We start from the raw sequence: 19121 nt of genomic DNA on the forward strand, positions 1-19121 counted from the left end.
TGAGGTTTAAAAGTTATAGATTCTAATTTAATTTCAAGCTAAAACCAAACAAAAAGCGATAAGATTTTACTTGCATTAGGGGAAAAATATAAGTGTTTGATAAGTGTGTAATAAAGTGGAATAATTTATTCAGTGTACAAAAGCAGTAATTCAAGACAATGCAATACAGCTGTAAAGGATGTAGAAAAGTTTAAATTATTTAAAAAAGAATAAGAAAAGTCAGGCTGGCGGGGTAAAGAGAGAGGTTTACTTCATATATCACAATATCACCTGGGTTTCTTTTGTTCCCAATATTTATTTAAACAAAAAAAGGAAAAAGAAAAAACATTTTCTTCCCATAATCTTTCCCTTCTTCATCCATCACGATAGTACTTCACCATTGCCGGAAAATAAACAGTTGTCTCATGACTGAACAGATGGAACCGACACCATTCTATTTCGCTCGGCATACTTAACAAAAGCCCCAACATCTTCAATTAACAGAAATCTAGAGTTTTAGTAATGAATTGAACAATGGACTAAAATAAATTAGACAGTCCAACAACTCAATCTAGCAAAAATAGGATGAAAAAGGTAAAGATTAGGGGAGTGGGGGGTTCGCCAATAATCAACCCTCACATCCAAATTAAGCTAGCGGGAAATACATTAGAGGTTATTGCAAGGAAGGAATCATTCAAACAAAACCCTAATTATTTTCTCGAGCTAATTATAGAAGCCCGATTAGTTACTCATGGCCTATTCTCATGGCATGAGTAACTAATCTAACAAAGTCATAAACATGATGATTAATCAAGACACCCTAAAGTAAGAGATGTCTATTTTCCTGGAAATCTCAATTTAACAATCAAACCAAGTCTATCCGTAGGTGGTGATCAAACCATCAACAAACCAATGAAAACATGACGGTTAATGAAGAAACCCTAAACTAGAGAACCAAGGGAAAACTTCAAGAGATTTCTTTATCATAAAAATGGAGGGGAAAGAGAAAGGGAATATAATATTCCAAGAAAACAAGATCTAACAGAAATAAAGCAGAAAATAAGCAAAGATTAGGAATAGAGATAATGAAATTAACAAGAAATTACCAACTTTCATCTTCAGTAAATTCTTAAATGAAGTTCAAAAGTTTGAATATCCACCTAGTCTCTCTTAGGGTTCTAAGATTTGAATGCTAATCATTATTGAAATTTCACTAGATATTAAGAGTTATATGCAAAAAATACTGCTACTTCACTTAGAAGTACTACCTCCGGTCTTTATTAGTTTACCCGTATTCCTTTTTGGGATGTCCCTTATTAGTTTACCCATTTCTTTTGTTTCAACTTTTGGAATGGGACCACTAACTTTTCATCGCACATACAATCCACTTTAATATAAAATAATAGTTTCTCTCTTTCTACGTCACACAACATTGTTTCTCCTAAAACTTTGTGCAAAAGAAACGGATAAACTAATAAAAACAGGAGATAGTATATACTAACTGGTATAAGGTTAGGGATAACTCGGTGGTTAGAGCATTTTCTCTCGGTTGGGATCTCCTTGGCAAGTTGGGATCCCCTTTCGCAACTCATTAAGGTTTCTCCTTACTAGAAAGAATAATACTAACTGATATGTTATATTATTAACATTTTTTGTTGGTATACCTATTTGTTATGGTTATGTTTTACACAAAATGAGTAACTTTTGAGTATGTTCTTTATAATAGAAGTATGATTTGTAGAAGATTAATTTTAAGCCCCTTCCCCCCATGTTTTAGTAGCTAATCTTATTCATGACTATTTATGTAGTGGTAGTTTGTTCTCTAGTGTGTAATTCGAGTTTTATTTAATGCAAATTTTTCCGATGTAAAAAGAAAAGATTAATATTACTCTATATAGGGAAAAAGAGTATTTTTTTGCCTCTAGTTTTAGTATTAATGGGATGTTATGATTAATATTTTTTTAATATTATATTATTTTTCAAAGGAAGATACTAAAGTTAATTATTATAGATACCATAATTTTCTTATATGTATAGAACATAGGGGCTCGAGGCTCTATTTTTTTCTTTGCCAAAAAAGAAAATTGTCAAGTTAATTGATGTTTGACCTTGTTTCCTAGTAGATCTAACCCTCTGTATAACCTACATTAGGTAAACCACACACACGCACGCGCACATACAAAAATATAACTGTCTAACTTGTATCTAGCCTGCATGTTAAGAAAACCCTTTACAAGGGTAGCATAAACCGTCATAAATATCAACTAATAGTCATTCTAATAAAGTAGATAATTTATTTCGGATTTACAAAATACGGAAGAGCAACACAATTTACGTGATGAGGTTTCAGAGTATGAGGTAAACAAGTTAGAAGCTAGAATTACCTGACCAAGTGCCTGCAGAGAAAGAGCACGTATAGCTCCTTCAGCTAGGTCTACTGGCAAGTTTCTCCTATAGTAAAAAATGATGATACTCTGAGCACTATGACTAAGGATACTTTTTATTGTAATAGAAGAACAAATGGCACAATTCAGAAGTACATGATTCTGACCTCATTTCAGCTGAAAGTTGTGGATAAACATGGCGTACAGCACAATCAAGGTATCCTGCTGCCTTCAAGAAGACATCAACAGAAGCACGCCTGCTTTCTGCATGAAATAAACAACAATTTCGAAGACTTAAAATGAAGAAAAGCGGTCTTCTGAACTCTCCCAATTATCTAATGTTCACTTATGTAAAAAATGCACGGAAGACGAAGAATTAGTTTAGCTGCACATAGCAAAGAAACTGAATACGGATCACCTATAAACCAATCACTCCAATATACAATATTTGTAACACAAATTAACCAAATTGATTTTGCAAGAAATACGAGAGACAGAAGACGAGCTGGTTATCTAAAATTTAAATGCAAATTAACCATATACTTCCTCCGTTCTTTCTATTGCAACAATGATAAATTTACACTATTCACTCACCATCCTCAACTATCTATTGTGATTTTTACATACGAAAAAAATATTGTCATGTGGCTTATTAGATTTGTCTCGATATATACTTTTAAAATACCAAATTTTTACTAAAAAGTAATTAAAGATATTGATATTTAAAGATGTGCATTCGCAAGCGTGAAAAGTCAATTGTTGCAATAGAAAAAGAACAGAGGAAGTAGATTTTAAAATGCAAGTTTGAGAAAGACGGTATGCATTAATTAGTTAAAAAGCAAATTTAACAGACTTTGAAGTGAATTTTTCAGAAAGATAATTCGTCTGACATAGTCAGCCTAACTCAGGGTGGCGTGCAGAGACATTGTGGCCAAAGTAGTCTATTGAAAAAGAAACAAATGTTTCGAGATTGCTTCTTTGACTTCCACTCTTGCACACTTGCTGAGACATCTTTTTAGTTTTCCCTCATATTCTCTAATATACAAGTGATTGAATAGCGCTTGAAACACCTGATGAAGTCATCAGCAGTTTCTTCAACGACTCTAACAACTATCCCTACGGTTGGCCAAAAACAGAGAAGATCATGAGCAATTCAACCTCGGAATGCAAGTTCAGCTCGGTGTGATTTGCTTTAAAATGAGTTGAGTTCGAAATAAGTATTGCACTTCTAGTTCTTTGAACTCCATATCAGTTATCCTAGGCTCATAAACTTCACAAAAAATAGCAAATATCTTTTGAATTTAAAAAAGATTGTTAATATCCTTAACCCCTTAGTCTTAAAAGGCGCTAGGCGCACCTTTGGTGCTAAAAACCTTTAAAATTAATTATGGAACCTATTTATACTTAAATCAAAATAATTATAACATCAAAGATGCATAATAGAACATATTAATTGTAAATTATATTATTCTCTAAAAAAGATTGTAAACTATTATTTTAAAGATATATGATGAGAGGAAAAGTAACTTTGCCATGGACAGAAGACTTGCAAATGGAAAAGCAAAAACCACCTCAAAAAAAACATAATGTGGGCTTTTACTTCAACTTTTCACGTGAAAGTGAACTATAGAGTGGGGACCACAAGAAAAAGAAAAGAAGAGAAAAGTGATAAAGATAAGGGTCTAATTTAGAAACCGGCTTGAGAGGAAGAACACGAGAGAAAAAGGGTAAATCGAAGCCCGTTACAAAAAAAAACCTTCACCCGCGTCGGCTACTGAAGGAATAAAGCACCAGTAACCACGGGAAAATTCAATTCGGCCCTCTCTGTCATGAACACAAAGCCCAAATGTCAACTTTTACCAAAATTTAGAAATTAGGGTTCCACCAAATTGGGGCCTTTTGGTTTACGATCCAAATAGAAGCCATTTTGGGCAACTAAATGAGGGATCTTGGTCAAATTTATGACTTAAAACCTGGGTGTTTGATTTACAAGAAATTTGATTCTTTTTTTCTAGTTCCAAACTTAATCTCCTCCTCTATCTCGCATTTCCTAAGTAAGCGAGAAAAGCAGTGCGCTTGGCGCCTCGCCGGAAGCGGCAGAATGCGCATGCCTCTTTGCGCCTGGCATACCTCGCTTCGCCTAGGTCTTCGAATGCAATTTTACTCGCAACTGGACTCGCTCCTCGCCTAGGCGCGTCTTGGGTGCGCTTATGCTTAACCCTAAGGAGTAAACCTTTCATGTAATTACAAAGACACGATAATTATTTACCAAAATTGAATACTACGTACAGCACAAAAGCCAACAGCAAAAGTACTCTTTTGTTAATTGTCTAAACATCATTCACGGCTTCACACCATACTAGAACACAAACTTGGTTCGAAATTCTTCATTTTAACCAAGCTCAAGCTAACCAGTGTAGTTTGAGACGAGTTTGGGCGATGAAATTAAGTTAGTCACTCAGCTCGGAAAATCATCGTAAAGGTAAAGGCTTCGTCATCGTAAAGGTAAAGGCTTCGTTTTTTTACTAACCCTTTGGTGAGCTTTTGGCCTAGGATGGGCACAGATACATGTTATTGTAAATTTAGGGTTGAAACTGAAATGACTTTTTCACCCAAAGTCCTACAATTGCAAAGAAGTTTATCATTATGGTACTATTACCAGTAGTAACACGAGAAGAAAAAGATACTCATGTATTTGTACCAGTTGCAGAAAACACAATCTTTCAAAATACCATAACTCAGAAGTCTAAAGTTGCAACGAGGGTAAAAGCTTTTGTTTGGACAGCTGGTGTGAACAATAATAAATAAAGGTTTGCAAACCTTAAAGAGCATTGTTGACAAATATCTCTATGAAGCATGCAGCTCTAAGTGTATCCACCACAGAGCTGGGTAGCAGCCATATGTTCTTAACCAGAAGATTGCAATTATTATGGTGTCAGCAATCAGCATTTTAAAAGCACATATATATGTAAACATTCCCTGGCGCAAGTATTTCCATTTCAGAAACTTCTTGGTAAGCAATAAGTAGCATAGTTCGAAAATACGGTTTTGGTTACGGTTGTGGTAACGGTCACGGTGATGCGGGAGCGGAGATGATGTGGTTGTCCTATCGCTGAATATCGGCTTAAACCATGAAATATGCCTAAAACCCACCTAAAATGCGGGTTTTTTACACCTTCATGATGCGGGTAATATCAGTTCGATAGATATGAAAACCTTTACGATACGGGCGATACGATGCAGCCTTGTTTTGACACCATGGTAAGTAGGGAACAGGTACTGGTTAATATTGATAAATAAGCATCAACATCCCAAAATCTCAAAATACAAAAGTACACAAATAATCAAAGTAATACAGCAGTTGAATTTCCATCAACTTAAAACATGAAATCTATGCCTACCATCTGAGACCTTTGGCTGATAGCCATCTGGAGATATTCTGGGGAGAAGTAAGAGGTTGGCTTGTGATAACGATAGCATCGCCATCAGATGTAGCACAGACAATACCTCATACCAAGCATTCGACACGGTCGTTTCCTGAAAAACAGGGCACAAGAATTGATTCATAGGCCAACAAACAAATCAACAAGAAAGTAACATCACATAAATAAAGTACGAGACCGACCTCTGCAACATCCTCCTGATTAACCCAAACAAATTGTATCTTGTGCTGTAAGGGGCTTCCTACGAAATTCGAAGTAAAATTAAAAACTAGAATATACCCAAAAAAAAATATGGAAACAAAATGCTATCATTAATGTATACCATCTTTAACTAATCCCAGCAGAACTGGCAAGTAATCTTGGAGAGATTGCTGAAGATCAGCCAAAGTCGAACCTCCTGCAGAAAGCAAAAATTGAGTTAAATTTGCAAACATGAAATGAGCAAAGATTCTTAAATTGAACTAACTAACCGTGTTGTGTAGCCGATTTTCTTCGTGAGCGAGTGACTGTAAGAGCTTCGTGGCCTACCATTACAAGAATTTGAGTTCGAAGAGCCGACAAACGATCAACAACAAGTTTTGGAACCTGATCACCAAGGCAAACAGAGAAATCTACTGGTTTCGGAATCCGAAACCCCGGAACGAACACTGAAACATCCCCAATATTACTCGGCCGTCTTCTATTTCCGCCACCCTCCTTTGGCGTTGATGCAAAACACCCCATATCCTTCGTCTCCTAATTAATAACCCAAATTGTTTCTACAGATCTAGTAGAGTTACTTTAAAACTCTACAATATAGTGTATATCATCAAGGCCTTGTAATCCAACCAACAAATATATACATATACATATATATCAAGCTCTTGTTATACCAACACTTAGCCCCTTAGGCCTTACCCAACAAATTGAGAGCAACACACCCATATTGTTTGACCATCAAAGCTACTGATAGTAGTGGCGGTTGTTAGTGGTTGTTATCGTGAACAGGGAAAATTGGGGGAATTGGGTTTTGGGGTTTTTAGATTAATGATTTCAGCAATTCTGGAGGGTGGGGATTTTAAAGTGAGGTGGTTGAAGGTGGTGGTGGTGGTGGTGAGCCGACCTTATGTGAGAGAGGAGAGAGAGAGGGAGAGGAGTTTTTTTTTTTTTTCTTGTGTTTGGGATTTGAATGAGGTGTAAAAAGATTGAAGATTGATTTCAAATGAAAGGGTAGGATTGATCGAACTCTACCAAGTCGGGTGATCATTTATTTCTTTCTCGCGCAAACAAACATTAAACGTAAACTATTTTTATTTTTTTTTTGTGCAAAGTTTTTTATTTTTCAAAGCATAAACTTCTTAAATACCTACAAAGTAATTTGTCGTCCGTGCTCCCAAGAGCACCATTAGTTCGTACTCCTAACACAAAACGCGACTTTTAACAAGCTAAACGCGGACTCTAAAAACTGCAAATATCAAATAGAACATTTAGTAAAACAATATAGAACATATTTTGCGTGGAAAAACAAAGATTAAAGATCAACATATAAAACCCCAAACTCATTTGAAACTTCCATTTCTCTCACTTCCACAAACCAACTTCCAAAAGTATTGCACAGCAATATGTCAGAGCAAAAAGGTATAAACATTGATTATTATCTTCAATTTTACTTTTGATCTTACTTTCGAATTAACATTCTAATTTAGTAAAACTGTTCATGAGAATTTGGTTGCAAATGAACAGCAAACAAACTGAAAAATCTCAAACACAACAACCTCAAATACATGAAGAAAATTCGAAAATATAATTATAATTTCTACAATAATATGATTTCCAACTTATGTTCTACATGTTGAGAAACAGTGAATTGAAAATTTTCACTGTTCAAGCATAGTGAATGTCATGCCATGCATTTACTGCATGTTAGAAAAGTTTTTCGTCCGCGCAGAAATCGTTGAAAATGTAATGTTAAAACAGTATACTTTTGCCTATAAATACCGATGTAAGAAATCAGTTCTTCACATCAATGCAATACAATACTCTCTGATATATTTACATAACTTCTCTCTCTACATTTCTCACAACACGTTATCAGCACGAGTGTTCTACCGGAAATTTTTTTTTTAAGGTATCTTTAAAATTTTTTCATCCATTTTGTTTTTAAGTTTAAATTTTTTTCTCCAAGCCCAACCCTTTTACTACCCGAACATGGACCAACAAAGTAACGGGATTAACATTGTTTTACACAATGTCTCTGTCTCGGGTATTTATTTTTGGATAGAGCGAAACAATGTGCCATTCACTACCAACCCAGCGAGGGGAACTGTAATACAGCCCCGACCCAGTAACCGTAACAACGGTACAAATACTCATACCAGAGAAAACCCACAAACCCCTGTTCCCAACACCAATAATAACCCTCCTATACAACCAGCTGAAAATCAACCTCCGCCCAGTAATAAAAGAGATAGAGATGAACAGGAAGAAACTAGTAGTAAACGTCACCTACTACTAACGCAGAAAACAAATAATTTTAACGCCACCTTCATGGAGGGCAAGGACATTTTATTTACGTTATTTTATTTTATCTGCTCTTAAACCGCCTATATGGACAGGTTAATTTTTTTTATTGCCACCTATATGGACGGCCTAGTGAAGTGATAGCATTATTATGTCTTATATGTGCAATAATGTCGTATGTATGCAGGGAACAAGCATTCAGAACATTATTATATATTATTGTCTCTAATCTTCTACTTTTTTTTGCATTTATAGTTACATATATTATATTACCAATTTACTAGCATGCTCTAATATATATTTGTCAATATTTTATTGCGTTGTATATTTTTTAACTGTATATGAACTGCACAGTTAGGGATAACCCTCTATAAAAGCGGATTACCATCCCCATTTTCACCACATATCCCTTATCTTCTTCGATTTTTTTTCTCTAAACCCACAAATTTTTTTCCTTCTTCCTCAACCTTCCGGCCACCATGTTTAACGCCGACGACAACCGTCCTCCACCCTCATCTTCCTCTTTTGAAGAGGATTTTAGGAAAATAAAACTCTACTTATTTCTTATAGCCGGTTTCTTTTTCCTCCTCATGGCATTAATGATATATCTCCTAATACATAAATAGGAGACAAAAAAAAAAATTTCCCCCGGAAGAATGGCGAAAAATGCACATGAATATCAATTTTTTTTGTCTTTAAGTGCATTTTAGGAAGTTTTTTTGTTTATTCACTTGTTGTATTTTGTTTCTATTTTTGGTATTTTCTTGTTTTTTTTTGCTTAGCTTCATTATTGTTGTACGCTATTTTTAGTTTTTTTTGTTTGTATTATTTATCTATAATAATAATGATATAAATCAGGGGGAGATAATAATATATATGTGATTTATCATCATTACTAATTTCAAATATTTACCTATTTGTAGTCAAAAGAATGGGAGATCTAGTGAAAAGACAATTTAACATACTAGATCTATCTGGGCAAAAGTTTTTAGAATGGACGGTGGACGCCCAAATGAATTTAAAGGCCCAAGGACTGGAACATACAATTAAAGATGTGACAACCCAACAAGGGGATGCAACTACAACAGCCGCATCAGTTAAAATTGCGACTGTACAAGAAAAGGCAAAAGCCTTAGTCCTCCTAAGACATCATTTACATGAAAGTTTAAAAAGTGAATATCTACTTGTGGATGATCCAAAAGAACTATGGGATAGCCTAAATGAAAGATATGGGCATCACAAAAATGTGCTTCTCCCAAAGGCACATTATGACTGGACCAATCTGAGGTTCCAGGATTTTAAAACGGTCAGTGATTACAATTCAACATTGTTTAGAATTGTATCATTGTTAAGATATTGTGATCATCCCATCACAGAAGAGCAAATGATAAACAAAACGCTCTCCACTTTCCACGCCTCTAATATCATATTGGCAGAACAATACAGGTTCAGAGCTTTCAAAAAGTACTCTGAGCTAATCTCAGTACTACTTGTGGCTGAACAAAATAATGATCTTTTGCTGAAAAATCATAATCTTAGACCTACGGGGTCTTCAGCCACTCATGAGATAAATGCATAGAAAGCTCTAATCCACCAGAAGCAAATGCTATACATAGTGGTGGACGCAATTACAACGGTCGTGGGAGAGGACGTGGTAATTACCGTGGCCGAGGGCGTGGACGTGGAAGAGGCCGATTTTCCCCAAGAAATAATAATTTTAAACATTCTGATAAAAATTGGGGACAATCATCTGGAAATCAGAGGCAGACGTCCTATAAAGGAAATGATACTTGCCATAGATGTGGCATGACGGCACTGGGGCCGCACATGTCGTACTGCCAAACATTTGGTAGATCTATATCAAGCTTCAATAAAAAACAAAGGAAAAAATGCTGAAGCAAACTTTGTTAATGAAGCCACTACATCCATGCCCAGCCTTGATGTTTCAGATTTTTTTATGGATGATGCTGAAGTTGAAAATAAGTTTGTTTAGATCACAATCTTTAATGTGCTTAGTTTATTTCAACTGCTTCAATATCCACTTTCATGTATTTGTTCCTTATTATTAATAAAAATACGTATTTTTCTTATACTAATCATCGTATTTATTATTTATGAAGATATGAATTCATCAGAAGTTGGAACTAAAGAACAATGTCTCCTGGACAGTGGGACAACACACACCATATTGAAAAATAAAGAGTATTTTTCAAAACTTACAATATTCCAAGCAAATGTTAGTACAATTTCTGGGACAGCCAAGCTAATTGAAGGCTCTGGAAAAGCTTGCATTATATTTCCAAATGGGACAAAATTGATAATTAATGACGCATTATATTCGAGTAAATCTCGAAGGAACCTCATAAGTTTCAAAGATGTACGTCAGAATGGTTACCATTTGGAAACAATGACGGTGAACAAAGAGGAATTCATATGCCTAACGGCAGAGAAAAACGGCAAGAAATACATCTATGAAAAATTGCCAGCAATTTCCTCGGGACTATATCGCATAGATATACGTCCGATTGAAATTAATATGATATCTAACCAGAAGTTAGATAATAGAAAATCATTTACTCTATGGCATGACCGATTAGGCCATCCTGGCACAGGAATGATGCATAGAATCATTGAAAACTCAAATGGACACTCTATAAAGAATGTCAAAATTCCTCGGTCAAATGAATTAACATGCTCTGCATGCTCACTTGGCAAATTGATAATCAGACCATCTATAAATAAGATTGCCACTGAATCTCCAATGTTTTTAGAAAGAATTCAAGGAGATATTTGTGGGCCTATTCATCCTGCATGTGGACCATTTCGTTATTTCATGGTATTAATTGATGCCTCTACTCGATGGTCACATGTGAGCCTTCTGTCAAGCAGAAATGTTGCATTTGCAAAACTTTTGGCTCAAATAATTCGATTAAGAACTCAATTCCCAGATCATACAATAAAGAAAATAAGATTAGACAATGCTGGGGAATTTACATCCCAAACATTTAATGACTATTGCATGTCTATTGGGATTATTGTTGAGCACCCTGTACCTCATGTACATACACAAAATGGTCTTGCTGAATCATTAATCAAAAGACTACAATTAATTGCAAGACCATTAATAATGAGGTCAAAATTGCCATCTACTACTTGGGGTCATGCTATATTACATGCGGCAACATTGATAAGATTAAGGCCGACAGCCTATCACAAATTCTCACCATTACAATTAGTATCTGGTCGAGAACCGAATATCTCACATTTGAGAATTTTTGGGTGCGCTGTACATGTACCTATTGCTCCGCCCCAACGTACTAAAATGGGTCCACAAAGAAGGATGGGAATATATGTTGGATTTGAATCTCCATCAATTATCAAATATTTAGAGCCAACAACTGGTGATCTATTTACGGCTCGATTTGCCGACTGTCATTTTAATGAGTCGGTATTCCCATCCTTAGGGGGAGAGAAAGTGGACCCACAAAATATAAAATCGGAAATTACATGGAACGCATCGCAAATGTCGTTTCTGGACCCGAGAACAAATTCATGTGAACAAGAAGTCAAGAAAATTGTTCATCTGCAAAGTATTGCAAACCAATTGCCAGATGCATTCACAGATTCTAAGAAAGTGACAAAGTCACATGTACCTGCTGCGAATGCTCCGGAACGGATTGAAATTCCTAATGACAATAAGGCAATTGAAAATGAGTCAATAGCACGTCGAAAACGTGGCAGACCACCCGGTTCTAAAGATTTAAAACCGAGAAAAATGAAAAGGCAAGGGGAGACAACGAACGAAATTAATATAAATCTCCCAACAGAGCATGATGAAAACAAAAATGAAGAGAAACGTGTTCCAGAAGAAAAGGAACATGAAAGCGTAGACAACAATGAAACTTCAATTAATTATGTTTCTACAAAGAGACAATGGAATCGAAAAGATGTTGTCTTGAATGAAATTTTTGCTTACTCGATAGCGGTTGAAATGACATACGATGAAAATGATGTAGAGCCAAATACAGTTGATGAATGTCGCCGTAGAAAAGATTGGCCAAAATGGAAAGAGGCAATTCAAGCAGAATTGAGATCACTTGAAAAACGTGAAGTATTCGGTCAAATAACCCAAATACCAAAAGGTGTAAAACCAGTTGGGTACAAATGGGTATTCGTGAGAAAACGAAATGAGAAAAATGAGGTTACTAGATATAAGGCAAGATTAGTAGCCCAAGGCTTCTCGCAAATGCCAGGGATTGATTATGATGAGACATATTCTCCAGTAGTCGATGCAACTACACTAAGATTTCTGGTAAGTTTATCAGTTTCGAAAGGATTGCAAATGAGATTGATGGATGTAGTGACCGCATATTTGTATGGCTCACTTGACACAGATATTTATATGAAAGTTCCTGAAGGACTAAAACTACCAGAAAATTGCATGCCCAAAGAGATGTTCTCAATAAAATTGAGAAAATCACTCTATGGGTTAAAACAATCTGGAAGAATGTGGTATAATCGTCTTAGTGAATACCTATTGAAAGAAGGATTCAAAAATAATCAAATCAGTCCCTGTGTTTTCATTAAGCGATCTAAATCAGGATTCGCGATCATTGCTGTATATGTCGATGATTTGAACATTATCGGAACTCCTAGAGAACTTGAAGCGACTGCAAAATACTTGATGAAAGAATTTGAGATGAAAGATCTCGGGAAGACAAAATTTTGCCTTGGCCTGCAAATGGAACATCTAAGAAATGGGATTTTTGTCCATCAATCAAACTATACAGAAAAAATCCTGAAACGTTTTTTCATGGACAAAGCCCACCCAATAAGTTCTCCAATGGTAGTGCGTTCCCTGAATGAGAAAGATGATCCATTCAGACCACGAGAAGAAACGAGGAGATTCTTGGTCCTGAAGTACCATATCTAAGTGCAATTGGTGCTTTAATGTACTTGGCTAACAATACTCGACCTGACATAGCTTTTTCAGTAAACTTGTTAGCTAGATACAGCAATGCACCAACCAAGAGACATTGGAATGGAGTCAGACACTTATTACGTTATCTTCGAGGAACACAAGATCTCGGATTATTCTATCAGTCAAGACCCAATGCGTCACTCATTGGATATGCAGATGCTGGCTACCCTCAGACCCACAAAAGGCTAAGTCTCAATCCGGATATGTATTCACTTATGGAGGTACTGCAATATCTTGGAAATCTACAAAGCAGACTTTGACGGCCACATCATCAAATCATGCGAATTAATTGCTCTTTATGAAGCTGGAAGGGAATGTGTATGGCTAAGGTCAATGATCAAGAATATCCAAGAAGAATGGGGATGGAAACAATAACAACAAATCCAACTATCATCTACGAAGACAATACTGCATGCATCACCCAAGTAAGCGAAGGGTACATCAAAGGAGACAGAACTAAACATTTATCACCAAAGCTCTTCTTCACTCATGACCTCCAAAAGGAAGGGACGATCAACATTCGACAAATCCAATCATGTGAGAATCTTGCAGATTTATTCACCAAATCCCTTCCGGCGAAGAAATTTGAAGAATTAGTCCGAAAAATTGGAATGCTCATCTTCTGATTATGCTAGATTCAGGGGGAGTATTATATGCGCTGCACTCTTTTTCCCTTCGATCAGGTTTTTATCCCACGGGTTTTTCCTGACAAGGTTTTTAATGAGGCAGTTGATTTTAAGCATATAAGATACATAATAGTTATACTCTTTCCCTAGTTTAGGATTATTCCCACAGGATTTTTCCTAACAAAGATTCTTAATAAGATAACGTCTATTATGAATTATAAATGGACATTCAAGGGGGAGTGTTGAGAAACAGTGAATTGGAAATTTTCACTGTTCAAGCATAGTGAATGTCATGCCATGCATTTACTGCATGTTAGAAAAGTTTTTCGTCCGCGCAGAAATCGTTGAAAATGTAATGTTAAAACAGTATACTTTTGCCTATAAATACCGATGTAAGAAATCAGTTCTTCACATCAATGCAATACAATACTCTGTGATATATTTACATAACTTCTCTCTCTACATTTCTCACAACACTACAATCAATTTCATATCAATGATTAACAACGCAAGAAATTGCAACAAATGAAGTTGAAACAATTGAAATTGAAAGCACACATTTTGCACGTTCTACGCAAGAAATTGAACTGTAAGTTCTACTTTCTTATGTACTATTTTGATGGAATGAATGTCTTTTTTTTATGTTCTTTTTTTTAGATCCAAATTTTTGTGTTGTATTTTGATTGAAATCGATGTACTATATCGAATGTTATATTTTCATTACCTAGATGTTCTATTTAATATGTTCAAATTTTGTGATCTGAATTTCTTTTGATGTTCTATTTTTATATGGTGAATGTTCTATTTCGTATGTTCTATTTTCTAAACTAAATGCTCTATTTTGTAAACTGAATGTTCTATTTCGTATGTTCTATTTTGTAAACTGAATGTTCTATTTCGTATGTTCTATTTCCAATGGCTACATGTGTCTATTTCGTGTGTTCAAATTCTGTAAAGTTAATGTTCTTTTTGCTATGTTTCATTTTTATTGAACAAATAGTTTAGTACATATGTTATGTTATTAAAAATAGATATTGTATAACATTTTATTCTATTTTCATGAATCACATCTTCTTTTGAAAATGTTCAAATTATAATTTCTATATAACATGTTCTTTTTTAATGACCTAAATGTTCAATAGAGTATGTTTTAACTATGTGACCTAAATGTTCTAAATGTATGAGCTTGTTGTTCTAATTATATGAACTAAATGTTCTAAACTCATATCCACCTATTCACTATTTCAGTGACAAAGAAACACAACAACTGAAGTTGCAACAACTGAAGTTCTAGTCAATCAAGAAAATTTAATTTAAAGGAAACTAAGAGCACACATGCTGAATCATCACAAGAAACTGACTTGTATGTTTTACTTTCTTATGTTCTACTTTGATGAGCTGCATGTTCTTTTGATATTCTAATTTATGCTTTGAATAATGTTCTACTCCCTCCGTTTCCTAAAGATCTTCCCACTTACTATTCCTACCAATACCAAGGAAAATCAAGTTGTGTGGGGCATGGTGTGAGTAAAGTAGGAGAGAGAAAGGGGTTAAGATAAATAAACAAATAGAAAGGGGTTAAAGTAGGAGAGAGAAAGGGAGTAAAATTGAATTAATAATGTAATGATGGACCATATGATAGTGACATGAGAGGGTAAATAGGGAAATTTGTTTTGCCAAATAAGGAATAAAGCAAAAGAGGGAAGATCTTTTGGAAACACCCTTAAACGGAAAGAGGGAAGATCTTTAGGAAACGGAGGGAGTATTACATATGTTGTATTTTTAAAATTTGGATGGACAACTAACATGTTCTATTATTTATGTTCTATTTTATAAGCTGATTGTTCTATTTATATGCCTTGAATATTGTATTTATACCTTGAATAATTAATGTTCTATTACATATGTTCTGTTTCCAAGAATTGAATGGACAACTAGACATATTCTATGATTTATGTTCTATTTTATAAGCTGAATGTTCTATTTCACATATTTTATGCTCTATTTTCAATGGCTACATGTTCTATTTCGTACGTTCAAATTATATACAGACAATGTTCTTTTTTCTATGTTCTGTTTTTATTGAACAAATATTTTATTACATATGTTCTGTCATTATAAAATAGATGTTCTATAACATTTGTTCTATTTTCATGAATCACATCTTCTTTTAAATATGTTCAAATTATATGTTCTATGTAACATGTTCTATTTTGATGACCTAAATGTTCTAATTATAGGAGCTTATTGTTCTAAATCTATGGGCTAAATGTTCTAAACTCATTTCCTTAAATCCACTATTTCAGTCATAAAGAAACACAACTTGCAACAACTGAAGTTCTAGTCAATCCATATATTCTAAAGGAAATTCAAAGCACACATGTTGAATCATCACAAGAAACCCACCTGTGTAATCCCTAGTAAATTTATGGATTTTATAAATATATTTTAGTATATATTTGTTTATATTTAAACATAATTTAGTTTAAAATAATTTATTTATAAAAGGTTGACTATTTTGAAAGTCAAATGAATTATTTTAAGGATTTAAGGAAGTTAAAATATTTTGTTAAGGCATGCTTTGAAAAATATTTGAAATACTAATTGGATTTGAAACAGAAGTTTAAATGGGCTTGAGGAACCCAAATTCTAAGTGGACTAGGAAAAAGACTTCTAATGATGTTAGGAGTTTTAATCATCAATCCTATTCATCATTAAACTCTATTGAAACCCAAATAACTTGAACACAATTATTTTACCCACACAAATTTTCTCTCTCCTCACACTCCCCAAAACCGGCGATCGTCCTACTCTATCTACTCTTCCACATTTTTCTTTATTCTTCTCTTTTCTTTCTTTGTCTTCAAGAAATATTATCTTCTTCTTCAAGAAACTTCTTCTTCAAGAAACTTCTTCTTCACCAACAAACATCACAACACCACAATTTCCACTACCGCCGAGTTGTCGAGTTGTCGTGTTGTCGTTGCTGCTACCGACGACTTCTGTAACACCCCTGAAATCCATACATGTCTATGACTACGTCGCATCGACTTTGGGAGTGTTACCGCCGCGATGAAATGCAAAGCTTATTAAAAAGGAATGTTAACTCAAATCATTGTCTCAAAAACTGAAATGCAGCGAAAATAAAATGTAACTACAACTCGGGAATCATCAACGACCCCTTTTATTCAAACCACAAACTAATTAAGTAAATCATAATAGTTTTTTATAATGCTTAATTAAAACGCTTTAAAGTTCCAAGACTAAGGACTATTCCCCCGTATGCTCAGTATCATGCAGCAGCACCAATACACCTAGTCTGCTCCCCGCTGTAGCATCAATGGTTCATCACAGGTCAAAAACACACAATAACACACAATCAGCGATGCTGAGTACATAGTAAACCATTGAATGCATGCAAACATAAACAAAGCAATAATGGTCATTCCTAGACATGATACTACTGTAATATCCCGAAAATTTAAACTTCCCTAAATTAAATAATAATAATTAGTGGCTAAGTTTTTTCTTTAATCATAAGTTAAGATCAAATTTTTTGTTATTTTATGTCCAAGTAATGATAATATATATTATGTATGGCAAGAGTTACAATTAATAACAAGTTATGTTAGATTAAATAATAACATTACATTAATAAGAAAATAAAATAATAAACAAAACAATTACTTGAACTTTACAAAGTTGGATCAAATTGGTGTTGTTAATAAAAAAAGAAAAATAAAAAGAGAAAAGAAAAGAAAAATAAAAAGAAAAAGAAAAAGAAAAAGAAAAAGAAGAAATTGAAAAAAAAAAACAGAAAATGTGAGTTTTCTCCATAGCTCCATCTCAGTTTTCTCTTCACAAAAACCTAGAGGTGATCATGGGCCGGGCCGGGCCGCGGCCAAAAAATTTGCCCATTGGCCGGGCCGGGCCGGGCCGGGCCTAAATTCGGGCCGAATTTTTGTGTCCAAAGCCCGCTATTTCGGGCCGGGCTTAGCGGGCTTTTGCGGGCCAAAACGGGCCGGGCCAAAAAATAGACTAAAAAGTCGTTTTTAGCTTGCCCAAAGCCCGCCCAAAAACAAAAAAAAATGACCGGGCCGGGCCGGGCCCGGCCCGCGGGCCGAAAAATTCTGCCCAAAACCCGGCCCAAAAACGGGCCGGGCCAGCGGGCCGGGCCAAAATGATCACCTCTACAAAAACCCACCCATGAATTTCTAAATCAAAATGGGTTCTTGAACACAATCAAACTTATTTGTAAATAAAATTCATTAATCAAACCAAATTACCCAATAACCCATTTTATTCTCATTCAATTCATCAATCCATTTGGGCATAAATTGAAGCTCAACAATGGCTATAAATAGCCATGTTTATCCCCTCAAACCATTCACTCAAACTTCCTGAGTTACCACCGGAAAAGCCACCTAAACCACCCTCAAACCCTCTGTTTTTCGCAACTCTCTCTCACTCCTCTGTTTTTCGAACCAACACCACCGCAGCACCACCTTCTGAGGCTGCCACCCTCCACCGACAACCACCGACGACCCTCACCACTACCACCTTGCGCCAACCACCGCGCCTTAGCCTACCCAGCCGCCCTTCTCTGTCGCCTTCATCTCTCTCTTGCTCAGCTTTTCTCTTTCTCGCCCAGTTCTTTCCCTCTCCTCTGCTTGGTCTGCTGCGCGCACCGCCAGACCACCGCCCAGCACTACCGGACCACCGCCGTGCCTTCAGTTCTTCTCTGCCTCGCCTCGCCGGAGCTTCGTTCTTCCTCCCCCTACTCTCTGGTTCGACGTTGTTGGTTGAAGCAGAGGTATAAGGTTACCTCTTCACCTATTGTTATAAGTTTTAGTTTAAGCCCAACATACACTACTACAAAAAAGGGCAATGATAACTGTTAAATAAGGCTTTACATAACAGTTTTGAGGCGTTATCCAAGTCAGTGTAATGTAAAGTAAAACATAACACCTGATGAAAGTGTTATGTTTGCCAGAGAAAACATAACAGTCATTTATAATACACGTTATACCGCTAGATAACATATTTTGTAAATAAGCGTTATGTTTGTTATTTATATGACAAATCAAAAGAAGTAAAATTCAACACTTATCTTGAATAACTGTTATGTTTTCCTATAATATATATAACATATTTTACCTATAACTGTTATCTATGATATTTGTTTTTTTTTAAAATAATCAAATTCTCA

General features: G+C 35.2%; 1 protein-coding gene and 1 long non-coding RNA gene across 2 annotated transcripts in view; both read right to left on the reverse strand.

The window, feature by feature from the left end:
• The window catches only part of LOC104906347 (uncharacterized), a 33804-nt gene extending 26654 nt beyond the window's left edge, over positions 1 to 7150 (reverse strand). Inside the window, exons 1-6 of the mRNA XM_010695087.4 lie at positions 6277 to 7150; positions 6129 to 6203; positions 5989 to 6047; positions 5765 to 5900; positions 2531 to 2627; positions 2364 to 2430 (exon numbers count right to left, since the gene is read on the reverse strand). Of these exons, the coding sequence (XP_010693389.1) occupies positions 2364 to 2430; positions 2531 to 2627; positions 5765 to 5900; positions 5989 to 6047; positions 6129 to 6203; positions 6277 to 6529 (687 nt within the window). The 5' untranslated portion in view covers positions 6530 to 7150. The remainder of the gene's footprint in view (positions 1 to 2363; positions 2431 to 2530; positions 2628 to 5764; positions 5901 to 5988; positions 6048 to 6128; positions 6204 to 6276) is intronic.
• Positions 7151 to 17027: 9877 nt separating this feature from the next.
• LOC130590358 (uncharacterized) lies at positions 17028 to 18749 on the reverse strand. Its single transcript, XR_008968007.1, has 2 exons — positions 18113 to 18749; positions 17028 to 17780 (listed from the first exon to the last, which is right to left on the reverse strand). It is a non-coding gene; the product is annotated as an uncharacterized LOC130590358 (long non-coding RNA).
• Between the last annotated feature and the right edge of the window lie 372 nt (positions 18750 to 19121).

Source organism: Beta vulgaris, chromosome 2 (genome assembly GCF_026745355.1).
Source record: "Beta vulgaris subsp. vulgaris cultivar EL10 chromosome 2, EL10.2, whole genome shotgun sequence".
Lineage (NCBI taxonomy): Eukaryota > Viridiplantae > Streptophyta > Magnoliopsida > Caryophyllales > Amaranthaceae > Beta > Beta vulgaris.